Here is an 18,907-nt window from a genome sequence, read left to right as displayed (position 1 = left end):
GCAGAGAGGAATCAACAACCGCAGGTCATTTTCAGGCCTGTTTTTCCTTCTGCATAGATACCTTCCAAGTGATTAATGTTGTAACATTTCTGAATTACAGCGTTGGAGTATAGAAAAATGTAAAATATATATTTTTATTTAAAAAACAGGCATGCAGAAACACAGTTTAAATATGAAATGGGTTTTGGATTTAAACCTGAGTCCTACTTCACTGTAAATTAAACAAAAAACAAAAAACCAATTCCAGTTCGATGTTGCTGAAATTGTGGAGGAACATGCTGTCAGCTGAATACTGTTACAGTTTTCATTTCCATTTTTCCCTATTAAAATAAAAAGCAACCAGTAAAGAAAATAATTTTGTATTTTCAAAATTGCAAAATTAAAAATTTATGTTGGTTTAAGTTAAACTTTCTCAGTTTTCTTTTATTTGCTTTCTTTTTTTTTTTTTTTTTTTTTTGTGGTATGGTTGTTTTTCTTTCCACTGTGACTGAATATGAGTGAGAGTTGTCATGCACAAGTCAGTAGTAGTAGACATAAAAAGAGGAATTATGTGGAGGTATAACTTGGGGCATGTAAATGAATCACTGAGCCATCTATGTAGATGGCACTGGCTGCTGAAGGGAGTTCAGCCAATCAGTTGTATCCCAAATCAGTATCCTTGGTCAATACTTGTGGGATTTGGGGGGAAAATAGGTCTGCCTATCCGTGCCATCCTCTTATTCCCTTCTTTCATTATGGCGATCTTTGTTAGCATAGAAAGAACAATTTGCTTGGGACTCAGTCCGATGAAGACACTTAAATTTAGATGTTCACATACCAGCTCAGGGCTGGATTCACAGGCTTGAACACAGTCGTCTTGTATCATTTGAGTTATCACAGTCTCTGAGACGTCAGCACGGGGCTGGCAGATGTGACAAGGACCTACAGAAGTCCTTCTTACCCAGCAGCTGGAGATCCAGCAGGATTACCTAGGGATGTCAGGTGGCCACAGCTGCCTATGTTTGAGCAGCTGAATCAAGGCTGGATATTCAAGCTTCCAAAGGAGCCCTAGACAACAGCATCCAAAGTGTTTATAGCGCGATTCCTTTCACGCTAGGACACACCAACTAGTGTGGAAGCTGCATAACTCTGGAGCCTGCTGACTGGAGTCCCTGGCATGACCTCACCTACTGCAGGCACCTAAATTCTGATGTCTTTAACTGCAACCCGAATCGCACTCTTCGTGTATCCCCTTTTCTTTTTGCAAAGACTAATCTTGAGGCTAAGACTAATCAAAGGCTAAGTTTAGAACTGCCAAAAATGTCAACGTTAACCTAACTTTAAGGCTTTTCTATTTCCAAAAGAGACAAGGTTTACTTTCAAAAGTAGCCTACTTTGAGTAGGCTGCTCTTGTTAAAAGTTGGTGAACGAGCTCTCTTTGGAAATGGCATGTAACAGGGGTGCGCAGAGCTGTAGTCTGAATGGATGGGTGCTGTCACGTTCTGTAGCCATGGCTGTATTAGATGAAAAAGGAGCACATTTTACTAATGGAAAGGAGGAGACAGCTGAGTGCTTCATTTTGCAATGATGACAGAGCATTAAATTGGTCTGGGGAGACAATGTTGGGGGGGTGTTGGTTTTTTCAGTTCACTGTGCATGTGTGTGTGATACATCAAATTTTCTAAAATGCCAAAGAAACTTTGAAGCCCAGATCAAATTTTAGTAATAGCTTTGTGTGCTTTTGAAAATATGACCTGTGCTCAATTTGTATTTGTCGGATTCCTAAATGTCATCTGTTTTTATCTGTCACTTTTTATCATACAGCTAAACAAGTGCACCTAGATACAAAATCCCAGTACAGCATCACCTTTCATTTGTAACTTTAACATAAGGCATATGTTGTTACTTTCTGAGAAGAAACTGCCTACTTTTGAGAGATGCCAGATTCAGTTTGTTTACATTTTAAACAAAACATGCACATTTTAAATGATTCATACAAGAATCTACTTCTGCTGTTTACCGCATGCATGCATACATAAATATATATGTGTGTGTCCTATCCTTATGAAGTTTTTGAATTCTGAAAGAAGTATGATTTTTGTAGTATTGGGCAAAGAAAGTATATTAAAATTCATCTCTCAAACCAGACATTAGAACCATTAAATCTGTTAGGTTTTGATGGAGTATAATATGATGTGAATGGTGTCAGGCCATTCTCAGACAGGTCAGGTAACAGCACAGGCATCCTAAGATGCGTAATACAACAGGTAAACTCTGTTTACCAACAACTATGGCTAGTCCTTTTTTACTTAATAATGAAACAAAAGACTGTGGATAATCAGACTTCTTCCTTAAAGACCAGTGTTGATTGTAGCATTGCTTCAATCTAGACTTCAATATCCAAGGTAAACCTGAGGCTGAGGCTCCGTGACAAACTGAAACTGGAAACCCTTCAGTGATTTTCTTTAAGATGGGCTACCAAAAGTGTCTGTTAACTGCTGCTTTCAAATGATTAGGGGGAAAAAAAATTAGTTTCATCCCTCTTTTGATTTTTCAGAATTCAAGCAAAAACTCGAGAATTTCGAGAGAGACAAGCTCGTGAACGTGACTATGCAGAGATACAGGATTTTAACCGGACGTTTGGCTGTGATGCGGACCCAATGTATGCTGGGATTGCTTCCTATGACTCTTCTTCAAATAGTGGCACGATAACGCTGAACACGCGACCACAGAGCCCAAGGGAAGGGCAGACAGTGGAAGCCTTGTATGCCCAAGTGAAGAAACCACGGAATTCAAAGTCTTCACCTGTAGACAGGTAGGCACCAGACATCAATCAATAGGCTCTTTCAAAATCTGCCATTGTAATGCTTTTGTCATGGGAGATGACTGTACATCAATTGGAAAGTCAGAACTGCATTTTTATTAATGGTTTTTTAAAAGCCTTTATGTGGAAAATTATTGAGCTCACACAAATCAAACTGTAACAGAATGGCACGTGAAAGTTACTTTCTGCAGAGCTGCTGCTTTTCTTCTCATTCTTCAGATGGTTTAGAATTTTAGAGTCACCGTTTGGTATCATTTAAATTAAATTCAAACTTGTAACTTCATCTGGTTTATTTATCAGACTCTAACTGATATGGTTGTGGAATACAACATTTCCAACCTATTCACAGCAGTTACAAAATTTCTGGAAAGTTCTTGTTGTTAAACAAAAGTGGGTTAAAGCTTACCTGGATTCTAGTCCTACCATAGTCCTGAACTTCAGTCTAACAGGTGGAGCTTTTTGATTAAATATAGACCCAAGTGAGTAAACTCCAGGCTTGACTCATGAGTTACTTTCTCTTCTCGGGCTGTAGCTTATGATTTATACTCTTCCTGTGGTTATGTTATCAGAACTAAGTTGTGCTTGGTTTTATGCTGAAATTGGGCAAAATTCCGGTTTCTGTTGATGGAGTTTTGAGTTCATTTGAAAACCTGAAGCTAAAACAGGGATGTAAATGAACATAAAGTAGAAATAACCGAAGGCAAAATTCACAGCTTTTTTGTACTTTAACAATGAAAATACATCTGTTTTCTTGGCTTACATCTATGATCTTGCAGTTCTGCATTTTCTCAGCTTTACAAAAGCTAACACTAAAATTCTAGTGCAGGAGGTATCATTAACTCATTCAGGGGTTATTAATTTAGCTCATAGTAAAACCACTCGTTGTTTTGTTTCCTACACCATTCTTTCCATAAAAAGAAAAAAATACTGGACTTTCAGTTAAATCAGCAAAGCAGTGTCTTTGGTTGCAGTGTTTGAGATCTGTGTAGCTCTACATGAGTACTGGTGTTCTTCTTGCATATTCTGTTCTGGGTGGTAACGGAGTCATTTGTATTTGGTCTTAAGGAAAGTAGTTGTCATGCAGAGTTCAGCTAATTGTCTAAAACTTTTTTACTTGAGGACTGAGATTGGTGTGTTTAACCCTCCACTAGATCTATTTTGAAAAGTTCCTTTACATAATACTGGTAGAGATACATCCTCTAACATGACAAATAAGAAAATCTCAGATGCATTGTCGAATGCATAAGTTTTTACTAAAATTCAGTAGCGCAACTGCCTTTTTATTTTCTCAATCGCACTGTTCGCTTGTAGTGCACTGTGTAAAAGGTCTACTTTTCATATTAAATAAACATAATTTATATATTGTGGATAAGTACATTATTTCGGTGAAGGAAGCAAAATAATTTTAAAAGATGACAGCTTCATGTGTGCCCTTGAAATTTTATATTCCTTAGCCTTATATTGACTGGCGCTAGTATGCCCAAGTGCCTGACATTTCAGTACTTTTGTGCCTTTGGAAATCAAGATAGCTTGGTTGGATATGGCTGCCACGTGGTGACTCTCACGGCTGTTTTTGTTAGACCAAAGGCAGTGTTTCATGCCTGAGTTGAATGGCATCAATGTCACATCAACAAAAAAAAAGTTCTTTGATGCAAACCTGGCACGGCAAAATATAAGACCTGCATGACCTAGCTAACTCTGTGTGATTGCTGATAAAAGAGCCGGGAGAGAGTGAGTAAAACTAAAGATAACGGAGTACCAGGGGAACCTGATGTTAATCATAAGGGTAGGACTGAAGAGCAGTGTAGTAGTTTTGCACATTCAGGCGGCTCCTGGTGCACAGAGGGCCCCGTCTCTCACAGCTGGATCACGCTGTGACAAAAGGAAAGACCCGGTGTGCACAACGGGCTTGAGCAGAGGGAAAAAGTGCAAGTCAGAGACTAGAACTGGGGCAAGAAGAGCCACCCCCAGTCCCGTGATAAAGGGAGGATTACACATTTGGCAAGAAACACCTGGAAAGAAATAGGCAATTCAGATGATAGAAAAATATTATTATTTGCTATAAATGTGCTCTGAAGTAGCTGTTCAGGGGTCTGAGGCATGAAGGTGTTTCCCTCTCTCCTCACACCTTTATTAGCAGCCAAACTGCAGAGCTGGTGAATCCCAGCTGGCTCTAGAAGACCTTTTGGGGAATTTGCAGCAACCTGGCAATCTCAGGCTCAAATTTAACTCTCCCAGAAGTCAGGTCTGTACATTGGGCCCACTGCTGAGAGAGCAAGTCACCTGCTTTGGGCATGGAGGATATGTAACAGCCGTGAGGGGGCAGCTTTCAGGCTTCCTTGAGGTGTGTGAAGGACGTCTGGGAGCTTGACCCCGTGTAATGTTCAGCGGGAGAGCCTGGATCGTGGCTGGGCTATCTTCCCAAGGCTTCTCTGTGTTTTACAGGCTTTATCTTAGATCTATTAAGAAAGTATCATCTGAGCATCATTTTAAGAAATAGTTGTGCCCGTGTAGGCCTGAGGTGCTTTTTACCTGAATTGTCTCCCTGTCTGTAGGATACCTGGCTCCTCACCCCATGTGCATTGCAACTTCTTTCTTGCTGTCCCTTTCCAGCAGTGAGACCTTCTCCCTTCACTTGGCATCTCCTGTGATGCCCATTACCACACCAGGCATCCAAGGGCTTCTTCACGAGACTCTTCTCCACAGAGCTCTCTTCTCTGCAGTCTGATTTATCCTGATAATGTAAGAAATTTGAGCAGAAATAGTTGGTTGCAGTTCTGCATCCTTAAAATATTGTTTACGTTAGCATTCACCTTCGGTGAGCACTGTTTTCCCTGTGTTTTACCCCTTTGCCCTGCCATCCTTTCCTTTCCTCTGGATGTTTCAGAGGTCACCTAAATGGAAACAGTCGCTTCCAGCCTTTGTGGATGGGAAGGGAATCACTCACAGTGCGTTACCCTTGCGCTGAACTGCCAGGAGCTGGTAACGGCCAGGCTGTCTCAAATCTTTAGCACGTTCATATTAAAAGCAGCATTGTTTATATGGGAAATGTTATTTCTATTACAGTTTGGTGCTTAGTGCCAAACAAAATTTGACATTTAAGTATTTCCAAAAGGTTATTTAAAAGTCTATTACAAAGAAACCTATAACAAAATGTCCCATAATAGTTTGCATACCATCGCTGAACACATGACAAATTTTTCCTTAACTTGCAAGAGAATTACTGTGCCTGTGTGTGAGGCCTTGGCAGGGTTTGTTTTTCTTTAATATTCCTTCAACTTCTCTCTTATTTTCATCAACACATGCCACCAACTGATATAAGTTTAACTGTGTCATGGCATATGAATGATAACAAAGTGGAGGACAAGTATGTAAACCGCTCATCAGAATTATTTTTTGCAAGTTTATGGATATTATGAGGACAACTATTATAGTGCTTCACCAAATGATGGTACTGTCAAATTGTCAAGCATAGGTCCCCCAAGTTATTTTATAACCTAACTTCAAACCAGTGTTAAAACCAGGCCTATTTCTTCATTCTTCTTCTTGGATGTATTTTATATTTGTATGTATCTCAAGCTCTGAAGTTGTAGACTGACAGTACAAAACAGTAAGAAGAAAAACAGTTAAACAGCTTGTCTGTTCATTTCTCTAAATTAGAAAGTGGATTGTATAATGCCAAAATACAGGAAAGGAGAAAGAGATGCTAACTTACTCATTGGAGACTTGCACATCAGTATGTGTGTGTAAGTAACATTGCTTCACCCATCTTACCAGCAATAGCTATAAAAAAACCCACTATACCTAGTAAATTTTACTTAAGAATATCCTTACAGGACTTAAATTTGCATTAAAGCAATTCTAAAACAGCTTCATGTTGGATCAGTTAAATAATTCATGGATATTGGTAGGGTTTGGAGAGGGTGTTTTGTTGGTTGGTTTGGTTTTTCAGTGGTAGCTATTATCTGTTAAATATGTAGTTGAAATATGGGAGGTTCTTTATTTTGGGCTTACATAATCCATGCATACGTGTAGCTCCTGTGAATCTTGAAACACATTTTAAATTCCAGTTACACTACTCATAGCAAGTCTCTCCAATAGCACTAAAAAAGCTGTTTTCTGATCTTGATCCTAAAGAATTAAAGCAGATGATTTTCCTTAACAGGGGAGGAGTTTACTGCTCAGGGGAAATGAAGCTCTAGCAATAAAGAAATGAATAAAATCTGTTCGGAGTGATCGGTGATCAGTATAGCTGCATATACATCAGCTGCCCTTGTGACATTAGCTCCGTTCTGTGTATTGATAGCTTACAGAGACAGGCTGCTAAGAAGTTTTTTTCACTTACCAACTTTTTATGTTAGGGATTAACAGAGCAAAATCGAGGTGGAATGTATAATCTATATTTATTTTACAGTTCAGGAAAGAAGCGTCTCAAGAACTGTGTTCTTGTGTATAAAGCTTTTAGCTTAGCTGAAAAAATGTCTCTAGTATGCTTTGCATCATACAGCAGAGAAGCTGCACTACTGATCAATAGTGTTTTTCATGTAGATGACAATGATGCTATACAATGGGGTTTTATAGCCATCACCTGACATCCGTAGCTGAGCAGTATGTAGAACGACAACTCCTAATGGACATTTACTGGCTGTCACTGTGTAATCATTTCCCGCCAAGAGTACATTGTCCTGAAATATAATTGAAATAAAATAGGCACTGTGCTGCTGTAAATCTAAATAGCTTGAAAATAGTAGGCTAGACTCCCCCAACTTGCTGAGGACATTTTAATGGAAACATAAATACCATAATCATATGCTTTTTGCATGCATTTTGCCATTAAGAAGAAAAAATGTTCATTTTAGAAAGGGAGACCTTTATGAACTGGTTTCTTTTCTATCAGAAGTGGAATCAAGTTATGTCAAAGGAATATTTGGGAACTGAAAATAACCCCACTTGCTTTAACTGTCATCTGTTCGGTGGGAAGAGGCAAGACGCTGTTTTTAAGGTCAGGCCACATACTTTGCTTGCTGCTTTTCCAAAAAGAAAAGGAGAACATTTTATTTAGATGTTAACTGTTATTCGCTCAGTAGTATCTTTGTGCTTAAATTGGCATGAGAGTAATGAATCCTGGAACCTGGAAAGAAACACTCTAATATAATATAGGAATACGTAAAAAGTGAAATAAGCAGACCCTCTCTTTCTAGTGTGTGTTAAGTAACTCTTAGCAATAGCAGAATGGGTCATGAAAGCTATGAAATACTATACTGCCATGCCGGGATAAATATTTGTTAAAAAAACAAGGCGCTTGTGCAGCTATATTAAACTTCTTTATTAGTAGTGTCAGTCACAGGAGTGTTCTTAAGTCTGTGGGATCGTCTATGCATAGGAATCTGAGCTTACTGCCAGGCCCACTGTAGATGGAGATAGGAGTTATTACTCAGGGTGATGCATCCTGTAAATGCTAGGATGTTTCTTGTTTCTTAAATGAAGAGATTTTTTGACGGTTCTGGAAGTTGACTTGAAGAGTGCTTTCATGAAGGGAAAGGCCACGGCACTGTAAACCGTCTAACCAATGACATTTAAAACCTGCAGAGCTCTGCAGAAGGCTAACAACCTAGGTTGAATAAGATTATGAGTAAGCTCTTTCCTCCTACCTCTGTTTACTTCTGTTCGCTGATGTGTAAGTGTTTTCCTACACTTGGATCCCTTGTTCTTCATTGTGTATCACCCTCTGCTGTCAGAGCCCTACGGATGACATGCTACCAGGGGAAGGTACCACTCGTGGGTAAATACGCTGTAAATACTTGATTAGCTTGCAAGCATTTCAGAGCTGGGACCTGTTTGTTATCCAAGCTCCCTAAATAATCAGTAATGTTACAGAAATTAATAGTAATAGGTTTTAAATCCTTATCTTCCAGTGAGTGTCACCCTTTTGTGGCATAACAAAGCTTCATTCCTGTGAGAATCTGGCTTCTGGAAAGACTTTCCTGGCCTAGAAAATGGCACGTATGCCATTATGGGATAATCAAACAGACTTTCCAAGACAACCTGGTGGAGAGCAGCGGGTTAATGAACTATTTGCAGTTCTCTAACATGTAAAGCTGAAAAATAATACTTGGAAGTCATTGTGGTATTTTTCCGCCTCTTTCTGTGATAACCCAGAGAAGGATTAGTTAGAGCCTCTGTGAGACTCTTCATGGTGTTTAATTTCACTTTAGCACTAACACATTGGGGTTTTTTGTTCCTCTACCCTTCATCCTATAAGCCAGTAATCCTTGCCCCCAGGACTGCCTAAAAATTAGCTTGGTCTCTCATAGACCCGTGTATTTAGAACCCAATAGACACTATTAGCATTGGCATTTTATTATCTTAGGTTGGTTGTTTTCTTTTGTTCTTCCATCTTGATAGAATATAAGACAAGTTTTAATATAAATTCATGAGGATTTATGTAGGCTCCCTATTGTGAAAGTATGCAATTGCACTCCCTGTTTGGGTCACCACTTTGGTGGAGTAAATGGCAGACTTACAGTGAACTCTATTCAGGTCTCCCATTTTAATTACTTGAAAGTCCTGGTTTCTTTCTGAATAGATACCAAGCACTGATACTGTTGTGAGAACCACGTCTTTCTCCATTTACCACAGCCACAGCCTCACTTAAACCCCGGTGCTTTTGCTTCCTCTCTCCTCCAGTCAGCTTGCCGTGTAATCTGAAGTGTGACAGCTATTTGTTTGTTTTTACAAAAGCAGTCCGAGTTAGTAAGTCTACAAATGGTTGCAGTGGGAAAATGCACAGAAAGATAAGAGAGAGGTGAACTTCCCGCTCGGGGTTACGAAACGAGGGGGTGAAGTGGGACCCACCCGAACGTGCCCTTAGTGCCCCCTTACTTCTGAGCGACTGCTAACAAGCTCCCTTTGCTGGAAATCAGGAATATTCATTTAGGTTTGTGATTTTCAGTTCTTTAAGTGCAGCTACTGCTTATGATGAGAGACTATACTTATAAAGGGTAGGTCAAAACCTGTCACTTTTCATCCATTTAAGGGTATAATATATATTAGGATTTTAAATACATTGTAACTGAATTATGTATAATATTTTTCATTGGTATATTAGTGCAGTTTGCACACAGATATAGATGAGTTGGGCGTTTTGTTGCTTGGAGAAAAAAGGAGAACAACCTTCACATCTTTTTCAGATGGTAGAAGGCAGAATTTAATTAAAAAAAAAAAAAAGAAAATTTAAATTATAGTATGATAAGTACAGTCCGAAAAAACAGCTATGTGTGTAACATGCACATCTTTATTTCCCACTAATGCCATCAATACAATTTGGAGTTCTTCATCCTGAGAAAATTATGGGGAATATTTGAGTACACAAAGCTGAAAAAGCAAAGGCTGTCCCATTCATTAAATGAAGTGCTTTGATCGTACCAGTGTAAACTGTTAAAATCTGTTCTTTGCTATTCCTGCTAACCAAAATTTGGATTGCAAACTGATGTTATGCAGCACTTGAACGCCATAATTTAATCAGTTTAATTTGCGGTTGCTGTTGAATGTGGCCCTTTCTAAATAGAATACAAATTTATGATTCTCCTATCTTTTATGTCCCTCCAGTCAACCCATCTGTTCCTCTTTGGTGAAGGATTCAAGCTTCTCCTCTCCAAGCATTTAAAGAACTGGGGCTTTTGCATTTTAGAGTTGTCTGATTATAGGAGAGGGGTGCACAGGCAGAGCTTGGAGGGAGTGCTGTGTGTTCACTGAATCCTGTCTTTCCTCTTGCTAAAACTAAATATACAATTTGAAGTTAGATCTTTACATTAGTGTAGGTTGATGGGTGAAAAGTAAAATAAAAATTAATTTTTTATATATATTCTTCTAATGTTGGAGATTTTTGGAAGGTTTTTTGTTCTGTTCTTTTTTATGAATGGTATTTCCTTCACAGATGAGACAAACTATATTTAACTACATTGTTTATCCTTATGGCCAGTCTTGTTTGTTTACGTGACTTAAAAACCATCCTGCTTACAGTCAAAGTAGTTGGTCACTGGCAGAAGTGGTGGAGTCTAATTGCGGGGAGGAATCCTCTGCAGTAAATTTTAGGAAGGAAAATAACATCACTACGTATACGTTGGGGGGTGGTGGTTAATTCCTTTTAACATCTTGTAAACTCATTGAATGAGTGCTTATGAAACATACCACATTGGAAACCCTGGAAATGGAGAAATTGCTGAAAGATCTCATTTTAGTTTGTTCTTGGTTAGAAAGTTGAAAATCAATGCTTTTCCACTCATCACTCAGAAAACAGTGTACATTACTGGAGCATTATACTTCATAGCATATTGTTAAAGAATTGGTTTATAAGGTGTTTGAAATCTTGTTCCTTAAGGCTGGAACACTATGATGTGAGATATTAAAAGGTTTCTTGCATGATCTATTTTATATGATTATATATTTCTGAAAAATGTTGTTCTAATGTCAGACTGACTTACTTGCCATGAATTTTTTTTCATTCCTTAAAATACTAGTGACATTTAAATAGCTTTTCATTCTGATGCGTTCATAGAAGTCTTTCTTACATGATGGATATATGAAATGTTATTACAGTAAATAGATCACATATTTGTAATGTATAGGTAATTTCATCTGCCCAGAGTTTAGACGGTGGTATAACATGTAAGACTTAATTTATGAAAGAAAAAGCAAAGGAGCAGATTGTGCTTCATTTTAATTTTTGTGTATAGTTTTGTAACAATAATGCACAGCACACCTGCGTTGCATCACATTCTGTAATGAAATGTCTTGTGTGTGCAACAATTCGGTCTCGATTACAGCCTTCCCTCATTCCTAGGTTTCCCTTTAAAAGGAAACACAGCACAAACTGGGATGAAAAGAGAATGCAGGATAACTACTACCAACATTTTAAAAAGCAATGAGAATCCGTACGACTTCAAGGGATATGAGAACTAATGTTCCTCACACTTCTCATTTCCACTTATCTTTGGGAAGGAAATTTATTTGCAGAAGATCGCAGTACCCACAGTAGCAGGCCTCCTAGGTAGGAGAAGTAATTGTCCTAAAAGCTCTCTGACCCGGCAAACAAAGGAGAAGAGAAAATAGTAGCGTCGGTCTTTATTTCCTGAGACATAGTTCATGGCTCATTAATAGTTGTAGTATATATTACTGGGTATTGTATGCTGCAGAGGAAACAAGCAGAAGCTGCCTGCCATTACTTTGTAATTGCATTAGTAGATATGGTGTAAAAAAAAAAAAGAGAGAAAAAGGAAAAAGAAAGAGAAGGTTTAGCTACGTATTATTTTGTACACCATCTTAAACTGTGCTGTGTCTGCTTGCTTAAGATATACTCTATGCATATTTGCTAAAATGTTGTCAAATTAACCCACCCGTTTCTAAGGATTGCTAAATGCCCATCAAGGAGTGGAGGGATGCATTGAAGCTATTTTAATTAGCAAAGTGTGATTTAAAGGTTGCAAAAATCAAAAAGAGCTTATTCATTTTTCATCAATAATAATTTTCCTTAATATTTCATCAAAACCTGCTGATTCGGAGACCACCTTCTGGGCTTTGATTCATTATGACTGCAGACATAATTTAATTTTTCCCCCTTTCCTCATTCTGTGATATGCTCTTTCATCTTTGAGACATTGTTAAGATGTTTCTAACGTTCACAGATTGCTAATTGATCCAACTTTTTTAAAACTGTACTTAAGACAGAGGCTTCTTTTCTGTGCAAGCAATTTTCCATGCATTTGCTTTTACTAATGGTTTTTTCAATCTCTGTGTCTGATAAAGTATAAATTCTCAAATAGACATATTAAAAATTGAGGACATGTATGGTTTTATATATGACAAGTGAGGCAAAAATATTAGAGAGATGATAGAGGGAAATTAAGAGAGTTGGTACAGTCAGTAAGATTGCACAGTCACTATATTAGGCCTTTATAGTTCATCTAAAACTAACTCAGAATTAAAACAGTGCTGTAAGTAATGTTTTGTATCTAAATCTTTGGGGGATCATGAAGAAAAGCAATTATGGGAATTTATGCAAAGGCATTTTGTGAAAGGATGTACAATTACAAGAAATTGCTCTTTTCACTTTAGTAGGGCTGTTCATCTAAGTTTTGTCTACATTATCATGCTCTGGTAATTTCTAGTCCCAAAATGCATTTGTGTTACTATTTTAAGTTGAGATTCATAACCTGTTTCTTCTTGGAAGCTCTCCCTGTAGAGTAGTATCCAGGAAACTTTCCATTCAGGTACCATGTTAAAACAACCAGTGGTTGGTTACTCAGCACCAGCAGAACGTAGTGGGTCGAAGCAGTCCAAATGCCACGGACTGTACCCTGATGCTTTTCTGGGGGTGGCTGGAGAACAGTCGCAAGCTTCATTTTCCTTTGCTCATCTCTCACTCGTGAAAAGCGTGTCAGACTTGGTGGATGCAGTCGATGCCTGTTCTGTGCACGCACTGTGATTTAGGGCAGAGCCCTCCTTTTCTTATTTGTAGCAATTTTCCTCAATCCAGTCTAATTAGAATTTCAAAAAATGTTGTCCAAGTCTTGCTTAGATGGTCAGAGCTAAATTGTTGTTTCTCCTCTTAAGCCACATTGAACAGTTCACGCAGACTGAATTCCATTAGCTTTCATTAGTTGCACTATTCTGATGTAGTTAAAATTGCTGCAGCTTAAGATGTCAGAATTTAACGGGAAAATAGGTAAAACCAAGACTGCATTCAGTGTCAGGAATAATCCTACTTTATCGGAGCTCATGCTTATGTTTTTTAATATTCCTTCTCATACTCGGATGCCTCCATCATCTATGTAGCATGTCATATGTGAGTGTGTGTCCACATTCAGTAGAGCACTTACACACGTGCAGAATAAGATGCAGATACATGAATGTGTTTAGCTGTGGCAGACTTTTTCTGTGTGTGTGTGTTTATGTCTGCTATATGTATATGTATAAAAAAATCTTCTCTAAAAATTCCTCCGCTCCAGAGGAGGTGAGCTCTGGAGCTAGTCCAACCCCCTGCTCAGAGCAGTTTTGATCAGGTCAGGTTGCTCGGGGCTGCAGTTGTATCCTGAATATCTCTGAGGATGGAAATTTCATCCGGCTCCCTGGGTGCCTGTTCCCATACTTGACCAGCTTCAAGCTATCTGGAAAAAAAAAAAAAAGAAAAGAAAAAAGAAAAAGCTTCTCATATTAGAACTTCCCGTGCTCTAGTTTGTGCCTGTTTCCTCTCATCCTTTTACTGTGCAACTCTGAGAAAAGTCTGGTGTGTGTGTTAAATAATAAAATTAATCACTTTCTGTAAGATTTGGAATATGAAACAACAGATTCAAATTTCAGTCATCAAAAGAAATTTTCAAAATAATAAGGATTACCTTACAAAATAGTACTTCATTGTTAACATTGAACTTTTCCTAGAATGATTGCCAAAGTTGGGTTTTTTCTTAAATCACCTCTTGTATTTCCATATTTCAGAGTTACACTTAGGTACGTGCTTCTTTCTCACAAATTGTTTTGAATACGTACGTTGTCTTTTTCTCCACTATGCTATTCAAAACTTGACGAAAAAGTTTGAGGACAAAATAGAATTCTTCATTCCTCTTGAAATACTGGAAGCTGCCTTTTCTCCTTTATTTCTCGGGTTTTGTATTGTGCATACAACATTCAGCTCTACCAAAAATAGCGCATCTGAAAGTACTTTTAAAAAACAACTCAAAGTTGTGTGTGCTGTTGGATTGCGTATGCTCCTTATACGTACTTAGTTCTTGCTTTTCTGTCAGTCTCATTCTGCTGGTGGAGAATTGTGTTGCTCTCCTGCACAGGCAGGGTTGCTGCCTCACGGGACCTGCTGCTGTGACAGCCTGTCTTCTGCTAAAGGATTTTCAGTATTTCTCTTTTAACACTGAGGTTCTGCAGCTCATCTGCACAATTTTATGGACAAAAAAATCATAAGTGATACTGTGTTGGCAGGGAATTGTGAAACAAAGGCTTCCAAGCATTTCTCAAAGCCTTGCTCACCTACATTTGTTCATGAGCTAAAATCTGCAGATGGTGAAGGCTGTGGCATTGCAGGAACCGAGCCTCAGGAGACGTGGGTGCCTCCTGCAGAGCTGAAGGGCTGCACCAGAGGAGAGGGAGGGGGGAAATGAAGCAACTCTCCTGCACGGATCAGGAGCGCTGCAGGACGGTGATCGGGGAGAGGAAGCTGCCTGCTGAGCTTGCTGTGACGAAGGGGAGCCAGCTATCCTCTCACCCTCGGGGGGAAAAAAAAAATCAACCACCTTCCTCATAAGCACAGATGAGGCATAGGATGGTCTATACAGGGTTGTCTTTCATCTAGGTAGTATATTTGCAAGGATCCTAAAGAACTTCATAACCTTTAATGGGGACTTGTAGTCAATATAGCAACGATTTCACTCCACGGCTGATCCCCTCACCACTCCCTGCGCTGACAAGCAACCACCTGCACAGTGAAACACTGCTGCTGTTTAATTGCATATAAATCAGGGCCGGAGAGTGGAGACAAGCCAGGCGAGTCTGGAAGGAGAATTTAAGTGAAAAAGGTAATTACCTGAGCTGGAACATGGCCAGGGCACCAAGGTTAACACCTGTACGCTTGTGAGAAGTGCCTGGTGATATTCTTCCAGAAACCATTTTCTACTGAGTTATAGAAAAGACCTTGTTAGTCACTGGGTCTGACTCCCTCCGTACATGGAATTGATTCCTACTGTGGTTTATTCCATCACTTGCGTAGTGCACATTCAGTCACTTTGAAGTGGCGTTTGTCCACCAGCTTTATGTGGAGAGATAGCCTACTCTTTTTCTTTTATAGCTCTTGGCTGAGAAGACAATTGCCTGGTATTTAACCTAAATTTTTATTTTATAACCTCCATGTTCTTTCGAATGTACTGGGGTCTAGCGTAGAAAGACATAAAGTGTCTGAAATTCCCAGTACCTATCTGAGGGTATCCCTTGAGATCCTAAGGAAAGAGGAAAAAATGATTTTTATATGTGTTCCTTAGTCACAGAACAGGGTAAATTAGCTACTGCTGAGACCTCTGTTGTGGTGTTTAGACTGCTGCAAAGACAAAAGCTAGCTCAGATACCACCACATCGCACCACAAAAGAGACAAGCCCTTACCGTCTTCCTTTCCTTCTCTATTTGGACACAAATGCAACATCTCTCCTTTTGTGAGCTTGGTTTAATCATATTTTTCATATTTCACCCTCTTAGTTCATTACTCCATCTTCAGTCAATTTATTTTCTCTGTGCAGAGCACAGGAGTACGATTTGAAGCAACTCAACAGTCACATCCTCCGGCGTTCTGCCTGAGCTACTCAAACCTGCTCTTCACTGAGGAGATATGGAGAGCAGAGCTGCATGCTCCCCCCAGTCATACAAGAACTCTGCAAAGTATTTTTTCAATTTATTTCTCAGTAAGATATTTATCTCGTCTTAAAAGCCCCCATACTTTCATCTGAAGATGGCTAGCTCTTGAATACCTATCTCTCTAGTAGTAGGAGAAATAAATTTTGTTTTGCTCTTGACCTTGTTTTTAATGGGTGTTTTTCATTTGTAAGAAACCTACAGGATTTCACAAGGTTGTATACAGTCTGTCCTAATTTCCTATTATGCCTGTCAGTGTTACCTGAGCAGCTCTTCAGAGGAGGTATGCAGGATATTGTGTCTATTTGCTCTTGTCAGACTGAATGTGGACATCTAGAAGGAAAACTTTCTTTGCTACGGGTTGAGCTAAGCCTCGGTAGCTGTGGCTGCAATATTTGTATTCCTTACAGATGTGCACTGAAAAGGACTTCTGCACATTCAGCAGTTGGTTACGCAATCTCTACACATTTAACCTAGGCGGTTTAAGATCCGATTTTTATTTTTTGTTGCTATTACTTTTTATGGTTGATAGCATAGCGATCATTAATATTTCACTGACATTTATTATAAAAGAGAATTATATTGTAATATTAGAGGGAGATGTTGAAACTTGCATGTGATTTTAAACTTTGCTGTGTACCCAGACTGACAAATTGTGCTGGCGTACAGGAAATAAAAGGAGTTAAGAGAAATTTAAAATCACGTGAGCAGAGGAAGGCAATTTTATACAGTAAATAAATAAGATATTAGGAAGGATGATGGGAGGGAAGTGGTTGATGTGAGAGGAACATGTCAAAATAGGAGGAAATGGAAGTTAGAAGCATCAGGCTGAGGACTAAAGAGTGAGAATAAGGTGGTGTGTCTGAGGCACAAAGAGCTCCCAGACTGGGACTTGGAGATGGCAAGGAGTGAGGATGAAGGTAGTTATAGGGGGGAAAGACAGGTAATTACATTTCAGCAGTCCTTAATCTATGTCGGTAAACTCCTTGGCCATGATATAATTCTCACACAATTCACCAGAATACAACCAATTAAATTCTGCTGTAATACTCCCCCCCCCCCCCCGCCCCAGTATGAGCTTTCCTCCAGGATTCACCTGAGATTAGGCAAAGACATCTGAGCTCATTTGTTCCTTCCCCCCAACTTCAGCACTGCTGCAGATACAAAAATGAAGCCTTCACTGCTGCATCCCATCATCTAAATTCAGCTGCTCTTCCCTTCGGTATCACATCAGAACAGTTTAGAGAGGCATGAAACAGCAGGAGCCGCAATGTAGGTGTTTAGGTTCTCGCTGCTCGGTCACATTACTATCTTGCTGTATCTGCAAGGGTGCTGCAAACTTGATTAAAAAAATTAATGATGAGAAACAAAGGGATGAGCAAAGAGAACAAAAGAAAAAAGTGAAGAGAGCGTGGAAGAAGTTTATTGCATGCAAGTCATCCAATTATCCCTCAGAGCCCAAATCCCTTGTCTAATTGCCTAAGTTGATCCTTCAGGACTGAACGGATTAAATGAAATAGCAGGGCTGGTGGAAAGCAGCCTATGGGAGGCATTTTGTGAACAGGCTTGCATGAGCAGCAGAATAGAGTTTCTATTTGCTTCTATTTGTCTGGGCCTTCTGTTATCAAAAGGGTAGCAAAGAATGAAAAATATGAGGGCTTTTGATTAGAAAATAGTCCCTTCGGCTCAGAGTTGAGGCACTGGGGGGTGCTGGGAAACGAATCCCGATGCTTTTTATGCTGTGCTAGTCTGTATGGTATATCTCTCTCTGGGATCATAAACTCTCACTTTACACTATATTAAGTTCATTTGAAAAACTGAGGGAAAAGAAAATCTTCTTTAAAATATCTCACTGCAAAATCACTAGACGCTGGAGAATGTCAGGGTTGAGCTGGCCTTAAAACGAGAGCAAGCTGCAGCCCACATCGTTGTCTCACAGCAGTCGCGTGTGCCAAACTCACAACAGAGGAAAGACGACTGTCAAGCTTAATGTACCTTAAAGGACTTCTGTTTAATACGTTCCTCTGCATACACACCAGATAAGGAAGAGTCCAGTCTAATAGTCTAGTATCTCATCCTGTCATGTAAAATATCTCCTGCAATTATCCCCTTCTAGACAACATCAACTCCACCCCAACATTAGGGGGGAAATACTAGGAAGGGAAAGAAAACAAGACTCTCCCGTAAAAGAGGGGAAAGCAGAGGAAATCAATCTTCTTCCAGTTTTGTTTCCTGTTGGCCAAAACCTTCAGTTTTGCCCAGTACACTGCCCTGTGAAAGAGGACTTTCAGGACATAAACAAATCCTCAAGCAGTGATGCTATCTTACTTTTATTTTTATAATGGCATAGAGTGTGGTGCAGCACTTTAAAGAGTTTATAATAAGATCAGGTCGTCTCCCATAAAAAACTTGCAGTTGTTATGTGAAATGTTAACATGTAAGACAGCATTAGAAGGAAAAGAGGCTACAGAAATGTTAGGTGGTTCATTTGGACATCCTCAGGTGACATCCAGCTAAGAAATTAATTTCCTGAGAGAAACCTGCAGCAGAATGGAAATATTATCTGAATTGGAAAGAGCTTAGCAGGGAGGACAGAAAAATAAATGCTTTCTAAGCAGTCCTAAACCTGACTTATACCTACTTACGCCTTCCCTACTTATACATCAAATTTCAGTTAAGAATAATAGTTTTTAAAATTC

At 39.1% G+C, this 18,907-nt stretch overlaps 1 protein-coding gene across 8 annotated transcripts in view; it reads left to right on the top strand.

The window, feature by feature from the left end:
- The window catches only part of PARD3 (par-3 family cell polarity regulator), a gene marked incomplete at its 5' end in the record, with an annotated part of 469,207 nt that overhangs the window by 365,177 nt on the left and 85,123 nt on the right, over positions 1 to 18,907 (top strand). For all 8 annotated transcript variants that reach the window (XM_082311551.1, XM_082311553.1, XM_082311552.1 and 5 more), the window contains one exon: positions 2,537 to 2,794. In XM_082311551.1, coding sequence (XP_082167677.1) covers positions 2,537 to 2,794 — 258 coding nt within the window. The remainder of the gene's footprint in view (positions 1 to 2,536; positions 2,795 to 18,907) is intronic.

Source organism: Platalea leucorodia, assembly GCF_965183815.1.
Source record: "Platalea leucorodia genome assembly, chromosome: 1".
In the NCBI taxonomy this organism is placed as follows: domain Eukaryota; kingdom Metazoa; phylum Chordata; class Aves; order Pelecaniformes; family Threskiornithidae; genus Platalea; species Platalea leucorodia.
This window is presented reverse-complemented; position numbering and strand designations above follow the sequence as displayed.